This window comes from Tursiops truncatus, chromosome 6, assembly GCF_011762595.2.
Source record: "Tursiops truncatus isolate mTurTru1 chromosome 6, mTurTru1.mat.Y, whole genome shotgun sequence".
In the NCBI taxonomy this organism is placed as follows: domain Eukaryota; kingdom Metazoa; phylum Chordata; class Mammalia; order Artiodactyla; family Delphinidae; genus Tursiops; species Tursiops truncatus.
The window spans coordinates 73330037-73348395 of NC_047039.1; the positions used below are offsets into that span (position 1 = coordinate 73330037).

General features: G+C 43.6%; 1 protein-coding gene across 1 annotated transcript in view; it reads right to left on the reverse strand.

Annotated features, from left to right (window-relative positions):
- LOC101318960 (guanine nucleotide-binding protein G(q) subunit alpha) overlaps nucleotides 1-18359 on the reverse strand; it is a 288466-nt gene that overhangs the window by 9803 nt on the left and 260304 nt on the right. The window contains exon 6 of the mRNA XM_019934638.3: nucleotides 1291-1444. Within this exon, the coding sequence (XP_019790197.1) occupies nucleotides 1291-1444 (154 nt within the window). The remainder of the gene's footprint in view (nucleotides 1-1290; nucleotides 1445-18359) is intronic.

An 18359-nucleotide genomic window follows, 5' to 3' on the forward strand; every position in this document is an offset into this window, starting at 1 on the left:
TCTTTTACTCATGAAGAAACTCAGTGGTTGAATAAACTTGTCCGAGGCACCATAGCTGGTAAGTGGCAGTGCTGGTTTTCTATGACATTCAAAGCTTGTCCTCTTACCTGCTGTTCATCTAGATCTGGGTTTGGCAAACTTCTCTGTTAAAGGACCAGAGAGGAGATATTTTCGGCTTCGCGGGCCACTTGAGCTCTGTCACAACTACTCAGCTCTGCTGTTGCAGCATACAAGTGGTCAGACAGTATATAAATGAATGGCTGTTTCAATAAAACTTGATTTCTAAAAAGAGGCGGCAGGCCGTAGTTAGCCACTCCTAACCTAGACTTGAGCACGTATGGGGAGATGGGTGTGGACCGTGCACGTAAGTTCTTACAGGGCAGTGGCTGTGACTCTTTCACCTGTTTCAGAGTGGCTGGGTGTGGATGCATTTTGTTACCAATCAATCAACAAGTATTTCTCGGAAGGGGTTGGTTGTCATGCCCGGTCATCCAGGATTTCACAGTCTAGTTGAGGAGGCAAGATTTGTTTGTAAGAAGGAAGAAAATAATGCGAAGTGCACACATATGAGTACTGAAGTGGGTGCTACAGACCCTAAGTGCTACAGGAAGGGCTTAAAGGATGGGTGCCACCCCTTAGGGTGATGGGGCTTCAGGGGGTCATGAAGCCCCCAAAAGTAAATATTTGCTAAATATTCACCATGTGTCAGGCATCACGCTAAAATGTCACAATATGTTATCTATTATAGTCTATAAAACGTAAGTTTGGTCCTAAAGCCCAGAGCAACTAAATGACTTGATCACGGTTCTACAAATAGGAAATATCAGAACTGGGATTTGAATCTGGGTAGATCGACTTCAGACCATGGGCTCTTGACCACAACGTTCTGTTTTCTCTCTAGAGAGAGGCAGAGGCAGACTGTTACCAAACGAAAGGGAAATCAAGAGGGAGCTATCATGGTTGACACACAATTAGTCAAAACTAGGGGATTGTTCCCTCCTTTGAACAGCAGAAGAAAACAACTTCTTACGTGCTTTGAAATAACTATAACTTTCAGCATTGTCGGGGTATGAAACATTTCAGGTCGTCGTTAAAAGACAGAACAAACAAGAATTCGTACTCCATCAATCACAACGTGCAGGCTTCGCGGGGGCAAAGGCAGTGACGTGCAGGCTTCGGGGGGGCAAAGGCAGTGACGGAGCACCGTCGTGTGTCGGCTCAGGCACTGGTCTCGGGAGGCGGGTGGAATGTGTCCCTAGCTACTGGGCGGGCGGAAGAGTGCTGACTTACCATCATATTCTGGGAAGTAGTCAACTAGGTGGGAATACATAATTTTCTCCTCTAGAAGGTCTTTCTTGTTTAAGAACAGAATAACTGAGGAGTTCTGGAACCAGGGATACGTGATAATTGTTCTAAAGAGTGCTTTGCTTTCCTCCATTCGGTTCTGAAAAAAATCATCAGAAAAACAACACGTGAATTACATGATTAGATTACTCAGTCTGTGAACTGTTTGTTTTGTAAGTCCAACCCGTCTTTGGTATGCATTCAGTTTCTGTGGCCCTGGACTGGGCTGTAGCAGCTTCTATCAGGATTTACATGCAAAAGGCTCAGCAGCTCTTTTCATTAGGCAAACTCTCAGGTTGACAAGCGGAAGAGAATAATAATAATAAACATCTGCTGAAATAACTCTTAAGGTTGAAAGAGAATCATCAAAGGCTGAAGAATCATGCATCTGGCACACTGTCACAAAAGTCCACCAAGCGTCACAGATGTCCACTAAGAATTATTCATTCATGGCCAAATGCTTAAGATCTGAACTAAGAACAAAGTACCAGGCTTCATTTTGCATTTCTTAAGCTATGTGTACTTGGGGCTTCGCTATTAGTTCTATTTCATAGCAATCAAAACAAAGTTACTTAGGGGGCTTCCCTGGTGGTGCAGTGGTTAAGAATCCGCCTGCCAATGCAGGGGACATGGGTTCGAGCCCTGGTCCAGGAAGATCCCACATGCCGCGGAGCAACTAAGCCCGTGCGCCACAACTACTGAGCCTGCACTCTAGAGCCCGTGAGCCACAACTACTGAAGCCCACGTGCCACAACTGCTGAAGCGCACGTGCCTAGAGCCCGTGCTCCGCAACAAGAGAAGCCACCGCAATGAGAAGCCCGCGCACCGCAACGGAGAGTAGCCCCTGCTCGCCGCAACTAGAGAAAGCCCGCGTGCAGCAACGAAGACCCAATGCAGCCAAAAATAAATAACAACAAAAAAACCCCCCACAAAGTTACTTAATTCTTTGCCCAAAGTGCATCTGTATTCTTAGAATTATTACTACTTACTTTACAAATATATATATTCCCTGATTAGAAAAACACATGGAAAAATATTTTTAGGTCACACATTTCCTCTTTATCAGAACACACCTTCTCCCTAAGTTTCACTATAATTTTCATACAGAACCGTGGACATATACATAGTAATTACTTGGAGATACAAATGTAATATTTCGCACTACCTTCAGTGTTGGTGAGAAACTATTCTCACCTGAAACCATCATCAAGCCACCCTTGGTAACGAAACCTCAACGGATTCTCAAGGAATTAGTCAGCCTGGTCTTACAAACAAAGATACTAATCAAAGTTACTCTTGAGACTCACCAGCCAAAAGCTGGAGAGTCTCCTAGTTTAGCCCACATCTATTCACCAGCTTCCTTCTACAGACACACTTGCTTCTAAATCATTCCCATCCTCAGGTCATGGACAAAGGCAGCACATCTGGAGACTCCTCCTTTCCCTGGTGCACGGGCACGCTTCTCCCAGGGAACACTCTCCAACCCCCTTAGTTCTACGTGTTATGACCAAGTCTGGGGCAATGGAAAAGCCTGCTGGGGACTGAGCCCACCTCCACTGCTACCAGGTGGGTCAGTGGTTTAAGCCAGAGCATCCTATTCTCCTGGTACGTGGGCTGATTCAGGGCTGGGCTCTGAATCCAGGCTCACGTCACTTGGAGTATTGCTTCCCTGGTTTATGGTCATCAGCGTAGCCAAGCTGCTCAACCGGTGTAATTAACCCCAGGATTTTTGCTAAGAGCTCTGGAACAGAGAACCCTGCTTTCATCAAGAAAATGGAAGAGGCATTGTATAGCCTCGAGCTTCTAGCAACTATCTTGCAACAGGGAGAAAAAGAAACCAGGTTTTAACTTCTTGGTCAAACCATACCTGAACTGGGTTATGCCTCTGGATTTTTTGGTAACATGAGCCAATTAAGTACCCTTTAGTTTTTAAGCTAGTTTGAACTGTATTTTTCTGGTTCTTATTATATATAAAATGCTTCTCAGGGAAGGACAAGTATCATATGATATCACTTATATGCAGAACCTAAAAAAAAATGATGCAAACGAACTTATTTACAAAACAGAAACAGACTCACAGTCGTAGAGAACGAATTTACAGTTAGTGGGGGGGAAGGGTGGGACGGAGGGACAGATCGGGAGTTTGGGACTGACACGTACACAATGCTACATTTAAAACAGACAAGCAACAAAGACCAAACGTATAGCACAGGGAACTCTGCTCAATACTCTGTAACAACCTAAACGGGAAAATAATTTGAAAAAGAATAGATACATGTATATGTATAACTGAATGACTCTGCTGTACACCTGAAACTAACACAACATTGTTAATCAACTCTACACTAACATAAAATAAAAATTTAAAAAAAAGTGCTTCTAAGTGATATACCTGAATCCACCTCACTCTCAATTTCTAAAAGGAAATTGAATGAATGATGTTTGAAGACTAAGGCTCGAAGCTGTTGACACGTTCTGCTCACTTTTGCCTTCCTGATGCAGAATGTGTCCTAAGTTTCATAGGGCAGCACTATGGAGGCCAAGTACACTCCTCTGCATTACCCTTTGACTGCTGTTCCAGGAAATCTCGGGGACACTGAGCTCACCCAGCACAGTTTTCTAGATCCTGAATATGTCTTGCTCTTTTCTAATATAAAGTGTGCTGATTCAAATCAGGTTGAAGAGGCCCACTTTTCAAAAGGAGATCTTTACCAAATCTGGTAAAGTCGATCGCCACCAACTGAAACTGAGCAGGACCCTGTGGGGCTCCTGGGCATGGAAGCCCTTCTGTGTCCCCCATTTCTTGTTTGTAGGGAATAGGCTTCAGCCTCCAGGACCCTCCCAGAGTTCTAAAGGGCAGGTTCAAACAGCTGCTAATTAGGGAAGGGAGGCGATGCAGAGACAAGGGAGGAGCAGTCAAGAAGCAATAGTGCAGCCTTGGGGCAGGTCCTGGTTCCTCCTCGCCTCAAGGGATACACATAACAATATCTTTGAGCTCTTCTAAACTAAAACCCCCAACAAATGGAAGATGTTAACTACTTGATGAAGCATTCTTCACTCCAGAGAGAAGGTCACAGTCTGAGAACCCTGAGAACCAGAGAAGCTCATCAGGAGACCACCTGAGGCCAGGTTAAAGGAATGCAGGCTCTGCACACACCCCTGAAACACTGCTACAAAACTCCTCACCAAATCCCCCTGGGTTGGGACACACAGTTTTGAGGGCACGAGCCTGCTGTGTCCCCCTTTGCCTGGCAAAGCAATAAAGCTATTCTTTTCTACTTCAGTCAAAACTCTGTCTCTGAGATTCGATTCGGCACGGGTGCACAGAGACCAAGTTTTTGGCATCACAATCTCTTTGACCTTTACACTTTGCGCCTACCGTTGCTTACATAATTAAATACGGATGAAATGTGGGACCAGTGGAGTGAAAGGTTCCTTCATGGCTCAAGGGACAGTGTTTATTTTACTGTACACATTTATCTTTAACATAAATAACACGCATAGCCTTTAAACATAATATTTACCATCTACGTGCCTTTTACTGGTTATCATTACCAGTGGTAAAATTTTAAGCCTGGAAACCATATTCACTGAGAAACAATGTCTTGTAGCCTGAGATTTTATAGGTTGAAAATTTTAGGGCGGAAGGAAAGCAAAGGCTCTAATAAGAACTGGAAGAATTAAAGGAGCTAAAGAAGGTTAATTAGATAGTGACATCCCTGATGTGAGAATTAACATTTTTTTCTTATTTACAGCTACAGAAATTCTACAAAGTCATACTGTGGTCTTCAGAGAAGCCTTCTCTAAAGGGCGGGTATGTACATCTTGGCCTCAACCAGGGAGCCTCCCTCAGAAAGACTTATTGTAATTAGCACTCTGCAGAAGGGAAACGGGCCCTATTGGGGGCTCTTCTGGTTGGAGTCCTTCTAGGGCAAGTTGCTAGACCCTGGGTGGAGACAGGGAAAGGGAGAGTGGTCTTGACCTTGAGTCAAAGCACAAGGAGGCGCGTGAAGTCTCTCTGATTAAGTTTCAAATCAGGACTGGAGCCCACAAGCTCCAGATGGGGCTCTATTGGGAGGGGGTCTCATACCAGGCCAACAGCCAGGACAGTGGACTGTGCCCAGCCCCGGGTCCTAGAGATGACTGTCCCTGGCTGCACTGGGCCACTGTGGAGGCATGCCCGCTTACTGGCCTGGTCCAATGCAAGCTTCGCTCGTGTATGCAGTTTGGGGCTGCTCTAGGCTATTTTCCCACTTACCATGTGCTGTGTGGCCTGGGCCTGAGCTTCTCATTCAGGGCAAAGCTAAAGAGCAACAAAACGGACCGCTGATCAGCAGCATCGGCACCACTATGCCTTCAACCAGATCCACCGAACTCAATCTCCCAGGGGGAGCCCCAGGAACCTACATTTTAACAAGCTCTCCAGGGAAGGGCTTCTGATATAGGTTTAACTTTGTGAAGCACTGTGCGCTGTAGGTGAGCTTCTCCAAATTAACGTGTGTTATGAAATCACCTGGGGACATGGGTTCTGACCCAGCTTGGGGTGGGACCCAGGAGCCTGCAGTTCTAACATGCTCCCAAGTGAAGCTGACCTTGCTGACACACGGCACGCACTTGGAGGTGGAAGGTGCTGAGCTAGGGACAACAACGAGACAGGCGATGCTCTGTCCCACATTCGTGATGAGAAGTTCTAGTCACACATCCAGCCCAGTGCCGGAGTCGTGTGATGAAAATATAACTCTGCTGGCTTCATGCTTTTTGTGTTTCCCAATTAGGATAAGATTCTTACTTTATGCTCTGTAAGTTGTTTTTCACTCCACAGTGAGAATTCCTGATGCCTTTTTTCACCTGATCAAAACCCCCAGACTAAATCCTAAATGGACTAAATGAGATTTTCATGATGCCTTACAAGGTGGTGGACTGTGCAGTGCAGGAGGCATAATCCACTTTGCTCAGTAAAAACTGAAATGTGAGGCAACGGTATGTCCCACAAGACTTGGTGACACTTGCTTTTTACTAATTCTGTAGGGCCTGGAGTTGCAAGTAAGAAAACAAAATAGCAACATGAGACACTGATTTTATCAGTCATATACATGAGGATTTGTTCACCTCTGGAGACAGGTTTAAAAGCCGTCTAGGGGTGGTGGCGCTAATCTTACGCTCCTTCTCTTGGGGTTAAAACCAGTTGATGTTAGTAAAGCTTTTACTCTTCAACACAGGGCTCCTTGTTACCCAGGGGGGCTGCCTATGCCTGAGCCCCAAGGAGGCTGTGTCTTCTTATCGACCCCATCTGCCACTTCTCCCAGACTGAAAGCGTCGCTCCCAACGACAGGTGGCCCGACGCAGGTGAGAAAGCTGGAACAGAGGGAACAGAAATCCGTGGGACTGCCTCGTCTCCCCCCCTCCACAGACATGGGAAGAGCAAAGGGCCATGCTACCTGAGGACAGGCTGCCAGTGAGTGGGCACCCAGTGGCCTGGGTGGTCTCCATGCAGTCACCCTGCCTCAAGAAAACGTGGCCACGGAAATGTCAGTCTTGGCCAGACCACATGTTTGGGTCCCCCTGAAATACATATGTTGAAATCCTCACCCCCCAATGTGATGGTTTTAAAAGGTGAGGCCATCAGGAGGTGGTTGGGATTAATGCCATGATAAAAGAGACCTCACCCCTTCTGCCGTGTGAGGACACAATAAGAAGATGGCCATCGATGAACCAGGAAGCGGATGCTCACCAGACAATGAAACTGCCCCAGGCTTGATCCTGGACTTTCCAGCCTCCACAGCTGTGCGAAATAAATGTCTTTTGTTTATAAGCCACCCTGTCTACGGTATTTTGTTATGGCAGCTCGAACAGACTAAGACGACACTGATCAGGTAAGTCGCTCCTCACTCGGGCTGGAACCGTGAACAGGTGGAGCACTAAACTCCACGCTGATCGCTGGCCTGGGAAGAAGGGGAGCCTACCTGCTCCCCACTTTGTAGTCATGAGCAGAATGGTGGGACCGTTCGGTGTCTTCCCTCCCAGGATCATCAGAAAAAGCCCTCTTGAGGCCATCCCTGAGGGGTCTTACACCTCTAATCCTTAATGTCTCAAATTGATTCTCAAGATCTCATACAATTCCAACAGCAAAAAAACACAATTTCTGATTAAAAATTGGGCAGATGACTTGAATAGACATTTTCCCCAAAGAAGATATACAGATGGCCAATAGAAACTACATGAAAAGATGCTCAACATCACTAATCATCAGGGAAATGCAAATCAAAATCACTGTATCACCTCACACCTATTAGAATGGCTATCATCAAAAAGCCAACAAATGGGGCTTCCCTGGTGGCGCAGTGGTTGAGAATCTGCCTGCCGATGCGGGGGACACGGGTTCGAGCCCTGGTCTGGGAAGATCCCACATGCCGCGGAGCAGCTGGGCCTGTGAGCCACAACTACTGAGCCTGCGCGTCTGGAGCCCGTGCTCCGCAACAAGAGAGGCCGCGATAGTGAGAGCCCCGCGCACCTCGATGAAGAGTGGCCCCCGCTCGCTGCAACTAGAGAAAGCCCTCACACAGAAACGAAGACCCGACACAGCCAAAAATTAAATAAATAAATTTATAAAATGGCTGATGTATATTTAAAAAAAAAAAATCAACAAATGAGTGTGGGCAAGGCTGTGGAGAAAAGGGAACCCCTTGTAGACAGTTGGTGGGAATGTAAATTGGTGCTGCCACTATGGAAAACAGTATGGAAATATCTCAAAAAATTAAAAACGGAACTACTATATGATCCAGCAATTCCACTTCTGGGTATCTCTCTGAAGAAAATAAAAACACTAAGTTGAAAAGACAGCTACATACCCATGTTCACTACAGCGTTATTTACACTAGCTAAGACATGGAAGCAACCTGTGTCCATCAGTGCATGAATGGATATAGAAAACTGACATTAAATATATATTATAATGTATAATACTACATGTAATGTAAAATATATATATTTCTAATCTCTAGAAAATAATGGTTTATGCAACCCCCCTGCTGCACATGAGTGACTTAATGCTTGCTGCAGGGTAAAGCCCCAAGTTCCTCAGTCTGGCATTTACAGCTTGGCACGACCTGAGCGCAGTGCACATCTTCAATCTGACCCCTCACAAATGCTCCCTTTGCCACATAAAAGGACTCAATGTCACCACTATCACACAAGTGTGACCACTTTCCTGACCTGTAATGCTGTCCTCCGAATCCTTCAAGACCCAAATCGACCTGACTTCCCTCAAAACTCCTTCCTCGAGCCCCCCTGGACTGGCCCTTCCTCACACCCTCAGCACACGGTGTCCTAGCCTTTGTTTGCCCATCACTCAGCAGACATATGTGGAGGGTTTGTAAGATGCTGGGGATGACAGCGTGTTGGAGCAGGGCCTGTGTCCTGGAGGGCGGAAACAGACAGGAGGGTCAACATGTAGTTACAGGTCCACATATGGGCCCCTAAGAGTGGTTAAAAAAAGTCACACAAGAAGGAAAGGTGTGACTGGGGAAGGCTTCAAAGAAATGCAATTCTGAGTTGACTCTTGACAGACAGAGGAGAGATTACGAGGAGGGAGAGCGAAAGCAAAAGAGAACTGAAACCCAGGATCCTCTGGAGTGAACTATGACGATTCTGTATAAAACAGTTCGTGGGCTCCTGATCTCTGCAACTTGGGCATCAAGTAAGAAAATTCTCCATTTTGAGAATGTGAAACAATTCCTACTCATTTGGATCTTACAGTGGGGGCTGGGAGGCACATACATGCCAAGTTCCATGAAGAACACATGGACTCCAGCCCGCCACTCTTGAAATATGCTGCCGGCTCTCAGTGCCTGCTTGTTGCCAGTGCTGGCAGGTAGCAGAGTCCAACAGGAAACCCCATTAGATATCGCAACTGCAGCTCGCTGAGATACAATTATCTGCCTGAAGGTAAGAGGCCTCTGCTTTCCTCTTGGCTCATGTGCAAACCTCCCTCTTACCGAGGAAAAGGCCAGATCCCGTGGACATGGCTCAAGACCGCAATAGGAAGCCCGCTTTCTTCAGGCTGTAACTTGGCCCAAGTCTCTACATAAAAAATTACCAGTGGGCTTCAAGGGGCAGTATTTCATGTCTATACCCTTTGTAACCCTGCTGCCATGGAGAGCTTGTTTGCTGTCTGCCAAGGTGGTACTTCCTTCCAGCAAAGTCGGCATTAAACCAGAGATCTGAACATTCATTTTCATAACTTTTGCAACAACTCATTATTTTGCCATTAAATACAAGTTCTCACATTTCTCTGCAAAGAATACAATTTAAACGAGACCTTTAATTCATTTCTACGATTCAAGTTACCCACTGCCTGTCTCTCCCTATTGTAATATTCCCCTTATCAATGCCTTGATAAACCACATTGATTTATATTCCCCGTAAGATCTAGAACGTAGCCTTTAAATGCAAAACTAGACACTTAAGAAATAAACATGCAGACTGCTGAATCACCACTGAGGGCCTGATAGGATGTACCCCAGAGAAACTGGGATGCAGCATTTCAGGGCTCAGAAATGTCCTTTAGTATCAGAGATGCAGACAGTCTGAGTGGTCCACAAACTCACTAATTGATGCAGAAGTCGGTCAGGTGCCTATGATTCTCTGCTCATACTTTGTGTTCACAATTCTGTGATTCTGTGTTTCCTGAGTGTTCTAAAAAAGGCCAAGCAACACACTCAAATGAGTGAGGTCCAGATACACGGACATCGAGTGGTTACATGAGCACGTCTGTAAAGTAACAGATCGTTTAGCACAGGGGTCCCCAACCCCTGGGCTGCGGACTGGTGGCGGTCAGCAGCCTGTTAGGAACAGGGCCACACGGCAGGAGGTGAGCAGCGGGCAAGCCGGCGCAGCGTCACCTGCCGCTCCCCAGCGCTCCCCATTACCGCCTGAACCACCCCCGCCCCCCGCCCCCAAGTCCGTGGAAAAATTGTCTTCCAGGAAACCGGTCCCTGGTGCCAAAAAGGTTGGGGACCGCTGGTTTATTAGCAGAAGGGAAAAATACACGTTTTGTCATGTCTTACAGTATTTTAAATCCAGATCTTCAGTTACAGGTTAAGATATCTGCTGGCCACACACCCACTCAATTCTAACGCCTAGCTGCTTGTAGGGCTGCTTCTATACACTGCACATGATGGCAAATGTGCAGCCAAGGTACACTGCACCGTTTCTGCTTCTGAAATTGATCAGGAAAGGAGATCATCAGGATATAGGATTTTATGCTTCAGGAATCTATTTTGTTTATTTAATTTTTATTGGGGTATAACTGATTTACAATGTGTTAGTTTCAGGTGTACAGCAAAGTGAATCTGTCATACAAATACATATATCCACTCTTTTTCTAGATTCTTTTCCCATACAAGCCATTGCAGAGTATTGAGAAGAATTCCCTGTGCTGTGCAGTAGGTCCTTATTAGTTATCTATTTTACATATGGCTTCAGGACTTTTAAATGCCACTCTTCGCTTTTATTGCTACGACAAGCTTCACTATTTCTTCTCAGACATAACTTATCAAAGAATACCTCATAAATTACTATATTAAAGGTCATCATTTTAAAAGGGCAAGACTAGTTGACTTTTAACGTAACAATCCATGATAATGTGAAATTTGAATCAGTCATTATCATTTGTAGCTTACCAAACACTGAATACTTTGAAAAATTCACATCCTTAACAAGGACTTAGGAACATATTCTCTCAGGAATTTATGTCATTTACATATGTCAACTGAGTAAATACACGGAACAACTGAAAAGACAGGAACTCCAAAGGCTTTATGAAAAAAAAAATTTTGCAAGCCTGGTCTGCATATTTCTTTCCTTCCTCGATTATTTAGTTAAAAGCTTGGTGTGTTTGACTTTGTATCTCCAGCAGGATCACACTGATATGTGTCCTAGGTGACGTCAACACACATTCAAAACACATTCTGTGCTGAGCTGCTGTTGTTGGGGGGAGATGGGAGTGGGAAGGGCCAGGGCTGTGAGCTCCCTCGGTTTGAAACATGACTCTACTTCGAATACCCTTGTGACCTCGGGCAAGTGACTGCACCTCAGTTTCCTTCCATCTCTCAGGTTTTGGGAAGACAGAATGAGATGATGCACGCAAGGTGCTTAGCCACGACCCCGGCACACAGTAGCTTTTTGATAGCAGCCGCTCTCAGACGTGGCAAAATTGCGATGTAAGAGCCTCCTGGTAAGGTGATTGCTTATCTCAAATCTTTGGCCAAACTATAAATCCAGTAAGATCTTTCTGTTCCCTGGAATTGCACAAAGTTAATCTATCCACGATTTCAAGTCCAGATACATTTGATTTATAAAAAACTGGAAAATCATCCAGGTTTCTGCCAAATGCTCACTTAGAGATGGTTTCTTCGTAAGATTCTCCATGTGTTAATAAGGGAGTATCTTGAAAATCTCGAAAAATGTTCAGTACTCATATGCTTGGTCCACCCAAAATGACTGTTCTCTTGATCTTTGCACATCCCCTGCTCGACCAGTCCTTGCTTCCCCTACACCCTACTCACATAACCGACCTTCCCTCTTAATCACAGAGCCTAATCAGTAAATGCCTACATACCTGTCCCAGGCCCCAGCTGGTGACTGTTCTAATCTTTAGATCAGAACATCTCCACTATGATAGTTTACCAAAGGGGCCTCCAGAGCAGGACATACCCATATGGTTTCCCTGGTAACGATGAGCCAACCTGACGTCAATTCCCCCCTATAACTGGTAGCCTCCCTCTTCCCTTGGTAGAGAAGACGCTTCCCTGTTCCGCCTGCCGCCTGCCGTCACGTTGGGGTGTCGCTCCAGGACCTTTGAGCTTCAGATGTGTAAGATCCCCCATCTATTAGACCATTGATGTCTCTGTGGCTGACTCTGGGCTCTTTCTTTATCCTTGGGACTGGGCAAGTACAGGGCTTGCAGGCCTGCAGAGAGCAGCCCAACAACTCTCAACCCCAGAGCAAACCAGGAAAACAACTGATATAAGTGGAGCAGTTCGAATGAGAAATAATTAAGGACAGCTCCCTAGCCATCCCACTTCTGCTATCCAAATTAGACAACAGGAATAGAAATAATAAGGATACTAAACTCAGCTGGACAGATATCATTTCCTCTATAATTTTCTTAGTCCTTGCAAATCTTTGCAAGTGATTATTTCAGATCGATTCTGACATACTCTCCAGGCTTGAAGACAGCTCCTGAAGGTTTTAATATTATAATTTCTATGAACTGATGTATTCTACCCGCACAGGATGTTTAGAGAAGCAAAGGAATACAGCATATTTGCCTATTACCTCCTGTCTAAGGTTTCTAGCAGAGATGAGGTCACAGAGCAGGCAGGCCCTTGTGCAGTGAACTGGTGCAGAGCACAGCGTGTTGTAGGAGAGGAGTGGAGGAGGGAAAGAGGATGACAGAAAGAGACTGGAGACTGGAGGGACAGGGCAAGAAGAGGTGGTCACCCTCAGGCCAAGGACTGCCCAGAGACTCAACATGAGCAAGAAGAAACATGACAAATGATGTGGAAGCCCACAGTCCCAGAGCTTACTTCCTGGGACTTCCTTTAATATGTCCTAATATTTTAGTTCAGTCAAGTGACCAAGTAGCAACCTCCTTTCAAAGACTATTTTATAGCACATTGATCTTTCTAGTTACATTTACCCTATGCTCCATATCCTACTAATTGTATGCTTACATGCCAGTGAGCCAGAGTCTATCCTTAACTTACATACGTAAATTCCCTCTCTTTTCCCATAATGCTCCTCAATTACTGAGTTACGATTCAGATAGTTAATGCCTTGAGTAGTCACACCACTGACTTTTCAATTCACTCACCTTTCCTGTACTCCATCCACACCTCAAACTGAAAAAGGATTCTGCAAACTGTACTAGAGCTGTTAGCAAGGAGCAAAGTGTGTGTGAATGTCAGCTTCTTTTGTTTCACTTGTCCACTTTCTGATTCTACAGCTGATGAATAGTGACTTGGCCAAATTACTGGAGACTTTGGATAAAGGGAAATAGAAACAGGCTGCAGGGATGCAGAGGTAAAGGATTAAAACAAAAACAGGCATGGATGACACAACTGAGCTTGGAAACCCTGAGTAGCCTGAAAAGGTCCAAGGAAGATTTGATTGATCTACACAAACCAATCACGTACGCATCAGTACATCAGACTGAATCTGAGCAAATTCCTGTGTTATGCCAGTAAAGTCTAAGTCTGGGGAAAACAGGAGTGAAATGAAGTAAATCAAGCAATTCAGTAAAATCTCTCCTTTGTTGACTTAAAATTTTTTTATGGATGAGTCAAGTTTGGCCCAGAAACATGTGGTTGCCTAATTCTTTGGCCAAGAGAATAGGTGTTGGATAAGAATTTGGTTTGCCTTGTGTCCAAAGAGATAAGCTCAAAGGACTTGTATGGACTGCACTTTTGAGCCCTGTTCAGTGGGGGTGACCCCTGACCTGACTCATCCTTCATCACACACACGCTGAAGGTCTTGCCATTAACTCTTGGTTTCTAAGCCTTTCTTTCTTCTTCTACCCTCCAAAGACTGCAGAAGGATCGTAGGTAAAAGATGATTGGTAGGTAAAAATGGAGAATTCAGACGGGGAATAAGTTTGGAATTGGAGCAGATAAACTGAACACTGACAAAAAATTTAAGGAGAAAGGAGATGTAACCTATTGACTTGAAAGTTTACTCATAAGGAATATATATTCTAAAAATAAGTCCCTTGTAAAATAGGCCTGGTGCATTATATTCCTAAGGCTTTTTTTTTTTACATCTTTAAACAATAATAATTTGTCATATTATTAACAGGGTTTTTTGAATTTTTAGTCTTATTTTCAGGAACAACATATGATGAAACTTTTCAGACTGTGACGTATTTTTAGCTACATGAATGTTATGATTCATTTTATATAAAGTTTAATTATATTAATAACTAACATTTGTTTAGTGTGTATATACACCAGACATTGTTCGAAGGACTTTAGTATGTAAAAGGAGTTGGCAAGCTTTTCTGTGAAGGACCAGATAGTAAATATTTTAGGGTTTGCAGGGCACACTGTCTCTGCTGTAACAACTTAACTGCCCATGTAGCAGGAAAGCATTTATAGACAATATATAAATGTATGAGTGTGCCTGGGTTCCCATAAAACCTTGTTTCAGATGCTGAAATTTAAATTTCATAATAATTTTCATGTGTCACAAAATATTATTGTTATTTTGATTTTTTTCAACCATTTAAAAATGTAAAAACCTATCTTAGCTTGCAAGCTGTACACTAACAGATGGTGGGCTGGATTTGGCCTGAGGGTCACAGTCGGCTGACCCTTGGTGTGGAACAGTATTTAATTCTCACACCAACCCTAAGCAGAAGGCATTGCTGTGATTCCTATTTTCTAGGTGGGGAGCTGATAAAAAGCAAGTTAAAAGTAACAGACCTAGTATGTAGTTAAATAGCTATCATAACTATTGAATCATTAGCAAATTTATATATATACATATATATGTTTTACGTTCAATTTATGTTCAGAAAATTTATTACAACAAAGCACATATACGTGGAAATACAAGCACAAATAAGGTTTCCCCCATATAAATTTGTTGTAACATATGTTGCCTTAATTTTCTCCCTATTTACCTTTTCTCTATAATTTTTAGTTAGATACTGAGGTTCTAAATTTATTTTCCTCCCTTTTTCTGCCAGGAAAAAGTATCCATTTTCTTTCTGTCCACAACATGGAGGATAAAACATAAGAAAGACACTCAATGTTTTAATTCGTTTGCTTAATTTTTAGTGTCAGGGCAGGAGATCTACTTACTCAGATGTTGCACACATGTAAAAATGCCTTTCCAGATGATTTAGTAACATACATCTGGCATTTTAAACCAATAAAATTGTTGTGAAATAGTCTTCATTTGAAGATGGAGATATATTTTTCATATGACTTTAAGTAGCTTTAAAAACAGTAATTCTACAAACATTCTTAGTTAATAAGACACTATTAAGGATCTACGTGTGGGTTTGCTTTGTCCCTGCTTTTAGTCTCTATTCCTCCAGAGGACGGGAGACAATGTGGAGGGAGGGCAGGGAAATAAACATGAAAAAACCACTCACCTTCGGTTTATGTGGCTACTAAAACATATGACTAGAGGATCTGAGGGTAAACTTTTGGCTAAAATTCTGTTGCATGCATTATCTGCAGTTTTCAATGATTTATTTGATCCTTATTCTTTTACCAGTGCTTTTGTTTGACAGTGCACACTAGAACGAGGTCTTGGCAACTTTTTAAAGCAACGTTTACTGTCTGCTTAAAAAAATCAGTACCCCCATCTTGAGTGACTTATTTGCAAGTACAAGATATTCACCCGATGAATTTCACCCCCCCCCCACGATGAATTTCACCGGAACCTTTGGGCCCATTCAAAAGATCCCTCCTTGGAAAACTATAAACTGCTCAATTATGCTTCAGACTAACGAGCTTTGAGAAACAATGGGCTCTTCCTCTTTTGTAATTCCCAGCATTCTGCAGAATATGCACATGACAGGAATTAACACAGAAGGTACAAAGGATATTATAACATTTATAAAGAGACTAAGTATTACTTTTCCAACAAAAAAGCATTATCTACACCAATGAAAAACTGAAAACTGGTTGTAAGCTGCTAAAGTGGAAAGTTTCAATATTCTGCCCTAGAGAAGAGTTTGCTTCTTCTCTTTGCTCTTTATTCTGACAAAAACTTAATGAGTAACTTAAAACATTTTTAATAAAATGCTATTTTTATAAAGCATTTGCAATATAACCTTATTACTAAATTGGGCAATCGGACAAAAAATGTTGAATGTTCCACATAGGAGCCACATTAAAAAAAATCACATAAAACTGCATTCTGCGTTTTATGAAGGAGGTAAAAGATCTCTTCCAGAAGCTAATAACCAGGTGAGATCAGAGACAAGTGCAACACAAATGAACACCTTTAAATACAACTATAGTGAAAGGAAAGAGGCGGGAGTTGGGGGTGGATGGGTGGATAATTCAAGTATCATGAAGAAAGCAGACAATTCTGAAAGAATTGAGGGAAGACCTGGAAAGATCAGCGCATGAGAAAACATGGGAAAATCCGTGCCTATGGTCACAGACACAGCATCACTAGACTCTACCACGGTGTTATCACGGAGATTCGATGGGAGAGGGAGCACAGCCGGCACATAGCCTTGAAAGAGCACATGCATCCAACTTAAAACCTCTGAGATGAAGTAACTTCTCAGGTATCCAGACAACATGCATGTGTTGAGAAATCTGTGAACCCACAAATCCCAACGTGTTGGAGACCTGAACAGCGGTAAAAGGAGAGGGGCTTAGAACTAATTCTACTGTTGAAAAGAACCAGACGAGGGAAATGGAAAGCAGCAGAGGCGGAGTGAGGCAGCAACTGTAAGGATGGATGTGTGTTGTAAACTGGCTAACATTCAGTTGATGGCGAATGTCCACTTTGGCTGACCCTCTTTTCGGACTGACTGGTAGTTGAGTTGTGCCAAACGTGTCAAATATTTAGTATGTTTCTAAGGTTTTGCAAGTTTGTAAGCTATAAATTTCATTCAACTCTAAGAACAGCTTCTGAAATTCCCCAGTCTGTCCCCTGCACCCCAACCAACACTTCCATCTTCTTAAGGCCGAGTAAATGAGTAAGAAGTGCAGCTCCTGATCTAACTCTGAACTCTCAGTGGAAGTTCAGAGAAAAAAGGAGAAGGAATTTTGGGCGACAGTGACCATGTGCTCATTCATGGCTGTGATACTAGAAAAGGGCACAGGTCTTATATAATCCATATGTATTTCCACTGACTTCAGGAATGTAATTCAGTAAAATCAGGATCAGGGTGCAAGGTGGAAATTACATAGAGTCTAATAACTTACCCTTCAAAGTGTATTGTGAAGGTACCTACTGGTGGCCCCAAGACCGTCTTGCCATGCTGTATGTCTGCTACAGACTGCTCTTCTTTCCCTTTGTGGTAGGAAAGGTCATGGCTCCTTTAGTGAGCACAGAGGAAGTCTGCTTTGGGTCTGTGGTTGCATTAGGGGGACTTGTTAAATGAAGAATTAGAACCACTGAACACTGGCTCATACTTTGCACTGCAAGCTGCTCACACGAGGTGAGGGAAGCAGGAACTAAGACTAACCGTGGGAACAACTGATACCATTTCTGCGTCACACATTATTTCACTGCATCCTTTCACTGGGTGAAAGGCAGCCAGAGCCTTTTGCATAACTTATTCTCTTTCTCCCTCTCTCCATCCTTCTTCCTTTTTATGGGTGAACATCTATAACTACATTTTCATAAATCCACTTCTGATGTGACCCTGTGTAATTCCACGACATGTCTCTAAAACTGACACTGACCCTAAAAGATTTAGACAGTCTCAAAAGATATGATTTGGATCACTTAGTCCAAGCCATTCTCATGAAGGTGAAAATAAACTTCCCAAATCATGGTCGCCACAAAGGAGCTTCCCCATGATCTGAACTTCCAAAAAGACAAAATAGGGGGAGGGGAGAAACTGAAGAAAACCACATAATCAAAGATAATTAGGTAATGTATAAGGACTTGAGCAACGTGGATTTGAGAGAAAATTTCAGAAACTTTCAGGAAAAGACATATTTACTTCATTCTGTTCCCTGAGACCCCAGCAAAATGAAACACCAACAAAACCCGATGAAGAAACTGAGCAACAACTCCAGACACAGATGTGGAAGAATATCTGTCAAATATATAATATCTGCACTGACCCAGAAAGGATGCTGAAAGTTATTACACACTTTTCCATACTTCAGGCAGGCTGAGACAATCAAGTGATAACCTTTCACTGAGAACACAGAGGACTGGAGGTGCACTGGTCCTTGGAGAGGAAGAAGAACCCAGTGGGGGTCGAGTTCCATAGCTCGTGGCTGTATAGGAAGCAGGACTGGTGAGAGGAA